Here is a 6,778-nt window from a genome sequence, read left to right on the forward strand (position 1 = left end):
CCTTCCTCCAGTTCCTAACAGTCAAGAGTTCCCAATAGTTGCGAAATAGAAGAGACAGCTAGTTGTGCTGTCTGAAGGCTTCATGGCGGACATGGAGGCTGACCCAATTGTCTTCCATTCTTTCTGACATTTTTTTAATTCTTATGCTGGCCAAAGAGGGGGGCAAGAACCTGGAGGGTGTGACTTTACACCTCCAGCACGTCACTGGACTTTTGTCTTGGATCTTGGGCACGTACGGCTGAGACTGGTTATCCCCACGAGTTGTTTGCATTCCGCCATGAGGGAACAGGGTTTTGAGTTTGAGAAGGGCTAGAAGCACCACGACGCACCAGATCGTGCACATTCTGCGCATGTTCCTGACGTTGACTGGCAAGGCGGGGAACCATGTTCTTAAGAATGAGTTTGACCATCTCCTCCTCAGTGATGTCAGCCTTCCATCTCCTGACTAGAACTCGATAGGATTAGGCAACGTCCCATATTGTCTCTGCTTCACCCTGGACTCTGTTGGGAATCCATTCCACCAGTTCATCCTCATAGTCCTCTGAGAGGAATAGTTTTGAAACTCCTTCCAGGTTGACATGTTCATGGGCAATCTCCCACCAGTCTCTTGCTGTACCATGGAGAACACTGCGGAGGGTGGCAAAAACCTCTAAGTCAGCAAGGGACCGGATAGAAAGTATCATTACACTTAGGAAAAACATCTTCTGGGCTGCCAAAAGTGGGGGAAAGTCGTTTGATGGGGAGGGAGCTCTAACTGTGGCAGGGGGTCTTGGGGAAAACAACAGGAGTTCTGTTTAACAGTATCTTCATAGGTTTTTTTTGTGCTGTTACCTGTTCATATTCCCTATTTATTTAACCAGGAAGGGCTCATTGAGATTTGAAGTCTCTTTTTCAAGAGCGTCCTGGCCAAGATGGGCAGCACCAAGTCATTACACAATTACAGACAACATGAAAAACTACAAGTAATCTAGTAAAAACCATAGAATTCAAGAGTATAACAAAATCATAAAACAGCAAATTAAAAACATTGACAGGTCAGGGACTCGGTCTCAATCCTTCATCAGTGATTTAAAAACACCAATCGGGACAAGTTCTTCCAGTTTAAAAGTATTTTGTAAGGCGTTCCAAGCTGCCGGCACAGAGTACATAAATGCCCTTACCAAATTCAGTTCGGACATTTGGAACAGTCAGCAGGATCAAGTCCTGCAAACGAAAAGTACCCACCACATTTCTGAACAATAAAAATTAAAGTAAACACTTTGAAGTTTGGAAATGTGATATTAATGTAGTTGAATATAACACATGAGATCTGGCAAAAGATAATGCAAAGGAAAAAACATCCAGTTTTTGTTCATAGACGAAACAAAAGGCCTCAATGTCAATCTTCTCGGCCAAATGTAAATAGTCCCACACAAAATCGATACAGTTCAAACAATAACTCAAGCAAACTTAAAAATGTCACACCAAATACGACTGGCTGGGGACTAATACTCCGACACTGAACATCAAAAGGAGCACGTAGGAAAGTCTGCAGTGAAAAGCACTGGAGCGATAGAGGGGACATAAGAGAGGGGTCTTAGCTGTTGACTTCTGGCCTGCAGTTGCACGGTCTGTCTGATACACCTGATGGTTTGTTTTTCAAAGCTTCGCAACAATGTTGCTACTACTCCATGCGAACATTGACAGGAGTGGTCCCAAAAGATTACAACCACGACCTAGAGCGCAACACCGGCGACTTGACTTAGACACTTTACAACTTAGCACGCTGAACATAAACGACTTCTGCAGCGTTGGACACTGTCAAGCTGCCGCACCAACCGAGAGCCATCTTTATTTTCTCCCTGACTGCTGGTGCGCTCTTAAAGTGGCAGCGCACGGTGAAGGCTCCGTGCAGGATTTTGCCTCAATTTCTTTACCCCACACATACAACTGTCAGGTCCCTCAGATGAGCAGTGATTTCAAACCACGAAGACCAGGGAGGTTTTCCAATGCCTTGCAAAGGGCACCTGTTGGTAGGTGGGTAAAAAAAAATAATTTTGGATGGTGTATCAATACACCCAGTTGCTACAAATTAGAAACGGAATATAGCTAAGCACAGGCAAAATTCTAGCGGAAAACCTGGTTTTCTGCTTTCCAACAGACACTGGGAGACATTCACCTTTCTACAGTACAATAACTTAAAACACAATGTGAAATATACACTGGAGTTCTTGAGTGGCATAGTGAGTTTTGACTTAAATCTATGGGTGTCTAGCAATAATCAACCAACTTGACAAAACTTGAAGAATTTTTTTTAATGTGCAAATCAAGGGTTGTAACTGTTTCAGGGACAGAACCATGAACAAAGTGATCTATACTATTCCGGAACAGAACCATTATTTTAAAAGCATTGGAACCGGTTAATAGCATTCTTTTACATTTTCAGGAGTTATTTTCCAGTCCCACAAATCAAAGCGCCTATGCAAAGCCCTCACTGTAACGCAAACTTATTCCAGCGTCTGCCTGCCAGCTGGAAGTCTTTACCAGTGGGTGTAGGCTACCTGCCCCTCCCCCTCTGATGAAATTAGGGAGTGATGTTAAGGATACTATAGGTTTCATGTTGGATTTATTAACTACTAAGTGTTTTAGCTAGGTAATGTTAGTTCTGGTCCAACGCTAAACCAACTCGGAAGGTCAAAGACATTCAAAGTTCCTCCATAGAAGCTGCTTCTCCGTAGGTATAATTCTGTGGGCCTAATTCAGATAATGCATGTCCTAACAAGATGCCCTTCAAGGAATGCTTTTTCACCCTCAATTTCTGAATCTCATGCCCTACACTGACTGTCTTTCATTATCATTAAACCATGCTTATATGGCAAAATACACATTTCTCTATACAGATTAAATCGCTTACCTGCTGCACAGCAAGCTACTCTATCCTCACCGATTGTTTAAATTTGTCTAGCTAAATAAAAAAATATATTTCAGGTTTACAGAGAAAGGAATGATGAACAGTTTTTTTGGGGTTTGAAACCGGTTCAAAACTTTATTTTGCTGGTCGGAACAGTGGCTGTAACGCAACAAAATGTGAAATATGTCAAGGGGTATGAATACTTTCTGAAGGCACTATGTTCTCCTGACTACTTGGGGTAATGTACTTGGCTTTATTGATACAGATTTTTTTTAAATTATACAACATTGACCGCCTCGCTCTCATTCTGTTTCTTCCCATAGCCCCTCTCTCAGACCAGGCTACCGGCCTGAATCTAGAGAAAACAACCAGGAGGTGAAGAGACTCAAAGAAAAAGCGATCGTGAGTACATTTCTATCCAAGTGAAGTTGGCGATTTGTGCCTTTTTTAAAGAATTGCTGCTATCTGTGCCCATTTAGTAACCTCCATAAGAGGTTTTCGTGTATCAATGAAGAACAAGTCGGAACGGGACAGTCTGTCTCTGGGTCAAGTTCTGTGTCTTTGGGTTCAGTTTTCCAGCGCAGCATGTCCTCCAGTTGAAGACTGAGGCATTTGTCTGAGAAGGGTCAGGAAGGGGGGGGAGAAATTAAGCCAATCGTGGCGCAGGATAAGAAATGTCATCTGACTGTCATTCTCACTCCCCCCTCAGGAGGAGCGTAGGGTTGTTTATGTAGGGCGAATCCGGGGGACAATGACTCGGAAAGAGCTGAGGGAACGCTTCTCTCTCTATGGAGAGATTGAGGAGTGCACTCTACACTTTAGAGACCATGGGTAAGTACTCTCAAACATAGGTCATGTTTTGTTTCAACAACGAGTAATTCCTCATGTTCAGTAGGCACGATTATGGAAAACATTTTGAAACTAAAAACAAGTGTCTATAGAACAAGTCTGTCTTACTGCCTCATCACAGAACATTTTCCTCGGTTTTACGCTTACTGGACCATACTTGAAAACAGATTTTACATGAACCCCCCCCCCCCAGTGCACTGTCTTTGAACCTGGTTGATCCTTTCTGTGGTCTCTCAGGCCAATCTACAGCTGCTACAGCAACAACCGGGCTTGTTTATAACTGGGGCCTCTTGGCTAAACCACCAGGTGGCTCTTTTAAGAACAACTCACACCTCGACACACATAGTAGTCATTGGTAGTGTTCATGTCACCAAACGGAAGGAAACCGACCAGCAGGTCTACCTGGACTATGACGTTTATTGTAGTCTCTGCATTTTATACAAATATTATCAATTGTGTGCCCTAATGAATCAATACAACCCTTGCTGACTAATGCATGTGTTTTCATATTTGCTTTCCATCTCTGTGATAGGGATAACTATGGGTTTGTGACGTACTACGATACGAAGGACGCTTTCACAGCCATCGAGAATGGTGGCAAGCTCCGTAAACCCGACGAACTCCCCTTTGACCTTTGCTTTGGGGGAAGGAGACAGTTCTGCAAGGCCACCTACGCTGATCTAGGTAGAACATACTTTTTTGGGGTGTCATCAACACTGGTACAAGTTGTCAGTTTTCAGATAAAATGATCATAGATCTTTATTGTTCTGGCAACTTTCTTGATATACACCTACATTGATTGCAGTGACGCAAGGAGAGTTAACAGTGACACTAATGTTCTTTCTCTCTTCCCCCCCAGATTCTAACCGTGAGTATGACCCATCGCCTGCAAAGGGCAAGTTTGATGTACTTGACTTTGACACTTTACTGAAGCAGGCCCAGAAAGGTCTGAAGAGGTAACAGAGGTCAGCCCACTGGGGGCGCCATGCTAAGACTTACCTCAGAGCTGCGGCAGGCTCCTCCCACCTTCAACTCTGCCTTCGCCTTGACCTAGGGGTGGATCGCAACCAATGGTCAAAACGTTAGCCAGCTAACATTGATAAACATACAGATGTAGCTCTTTTCTGGTTCATAAAAGCTACAGTTTAAAGCTGCAATCTGAAGAATTACCTTAGATTTTGGGTTATGAGAGTAAAGCATTGTAAGACGTTCAAAGGGCATTTAAGTTATGTTCAAGTCGATGGAATCGATTGTCATTAATTGAATCAATACATCAGAATCCGTGTCATTAATTGAATCAATACATCAGAATCCGTGTCATTGATTGAAAATGGTTGGATGGCAGGAAGTCTGCCTTGTCATATGGGTTGTTTTAAGTGTGAAATCATTTATGCCATGTTCGTTTCAAGCCTGTATCTTTATGAACTCTGAAATGTTATTTCTGAATATTTTGAAATGACAGCTGGCTAAAGCATTGTCCTGCATTGTGACATAGCTACCGGTCTTTATTTAGGTAGGGTTTTTTGTGTGTTTTTGTTTCTGCAAGCTTACACCTTCTATTGAAGTGAAGATTTGTATGAAAAGATTAAAAGCAAAAAAATAAATGAAATGGAAAACTTTTTAACAGGAAAGAATTTATTTAAATGTATAATCAGATTTTCCACAATGTATGGAAAAATTACGTTTTAGAAATGGGGGGGAATACTTAAGTGAATATTCCCTGATATTTGGGAGAAATGTACCGCAAACCTAAATAAACCAAACATTTTAAACTGGTTGACATTTTGATTTTTGTTTGGAGTATATCACTGACTGACCTGAGTCAAAATTGGTTTTGAACATGGCTCCAGTCTGTGTTGCTTTTCATTCATTCTTGACAGACTGATTCCAGAGCTGGGAAACCAGAGGAGACTCGATTGGTTTTGCTCACCTGTCCTCCCCTCATTTTGTAAAGGGTCAAAGCTAATCGAGGAAACTAATGTGCTTGTATTTAATGACTCCTCCACTTGCCTGTCATCAGGAGAATGAGTGTAAAGTGATAATACATTTAAATTAGTTGTAAGACATTTTACAGATTAGGATGAGAAGCATGCTTTTCTCAGAAAACTGCTGATTTCAAAGGGGGTGTGAAGAATCTTCTAGATTTGGCATTGTTTAAGATTTTTGTTCATTAACGCCTAAATGAAACTGTCTCGTTGAGTAGGCCAGGAGGCTAAACCAGAAAAACCTTAACCTCTACCAAATAAAACTATGGCGAAGCCACAAAAGTACTTCTGTGCAAGGGTGTTCATTTACATAGTACCATTTTTCTTTCGGAATCACTACCTCAAAGTATACATGAGGACAGCTAAACAGTGCTATCAAAAAGCCCCCCCCAAATACCAAACATCAGCTTTAATTTTCCACACAGCTAAACGTGAGTTTTTAATTGAACCTTTGCAATTGGTATATAACATTTACAGAATCCCATCACTGCTGACATGGTGTCTTCCAATATGACTAATCACATTAACGCGCCATTCGGGACAGGCACTACAAAGCCAGCCCAATTGCCGTAGCTAGGGTCCTTATTCCAGCATACCCAAAACCTACAGACGGGAACAGACACAGCGCTCATCCAGAACATTAAGAGGAATGTCAAATTGAAGATGAAAGCTTGTCTGTGTATTCCTTTATATCATACCAAACTTACTTAAGGGAGGTAATGTATGAACTGAGATCGCTAAGTTAACTTGTGTCGACCCACATTGCTAACATAGCTGAAAAGGTAGCAGGGAAGGGTAGATAAGTGTGTTAGCTTACCAAATGGTGCCATTGACGGACTTCTCCATCACGTTACCTTCCTTTCCCGATGCGACCAGGTTTCGGGAAGCCGGGATAGGCAGCCTGCCGTGACATTTTCTTTTCCTGCCTTGTGACGGACACAGAACCGGAAGGGCTGGAGCTCCAGATACCACCTGGTCACGCAAGCATGCCTGTCCTTCATGGTCTGGATCCACGTCAGGGGTCTGTGTGCAGGTCAAATTCTCTCCCAAGAAG

The 6,778-nt window shown here is 42.4% G+C and overlaps 1 protein-coding gene and 1 non-coding gene across 2 annotated transcripts in view; both read left to right on the forward strand.

The window, feature by feature from the left end:
* Window positions 1-6,009, forward strand: part of LOC139562249 (peroxisome proliferator-activated receptor gamma coactivator-related protein 1-like) — a 45,698-nt gene extending 39,689 nt beyond the window's left edge. Inside the window, exons 11-14 of the mRNA XM_071379759.1 lie at window positions 3,214-3,292; window positions 3,600-3,721; window positions 4,272-4,423; window positions 4,599-6,009. Coding sequence (XP_071235860.1) covers window positions 3,214-3,292; window positions 3,600-3,721; window positions 4,272-4,423; window positions 4,599-4,699 — 454 coding nt within the window. The 3' untranslated portion in view covers window positions 4,700-6,009. The remainder of the gene's footprint in view (window positions 1-3,213; window positions 3,293-3,599; window positions 3,722-4,271; window positions 4,424-4,598) is intronic.
* Window positions 3,932-4,073, forward strand: LOC139562729 (small nucleolar RNA SNORA50). The gene has a single exon (XR_011672436.1). It is a non-coding gene; the product is annotated as a small nucleolar RNA SNORA50 (small nucleolar RNA).
* Window positions 6,010-6,778: the final 769 nt, after the last annotated feature.

This window comes from Salvelinus alpinus, chromosome 32 (genome assembly GCF_045679555.1).
Source record: "Salvelinus alpinus chromosome 32, SLU_Salpinus.1, whole genome shotgun sequence".
In the NCBI taxonomy this organism is placed as follows: Eukaryota; Metazoa; Chordata; class Actinopteri; order Salmoniformes; family Salmonidae; genus Salvelinus; species Salvelinus alpinus.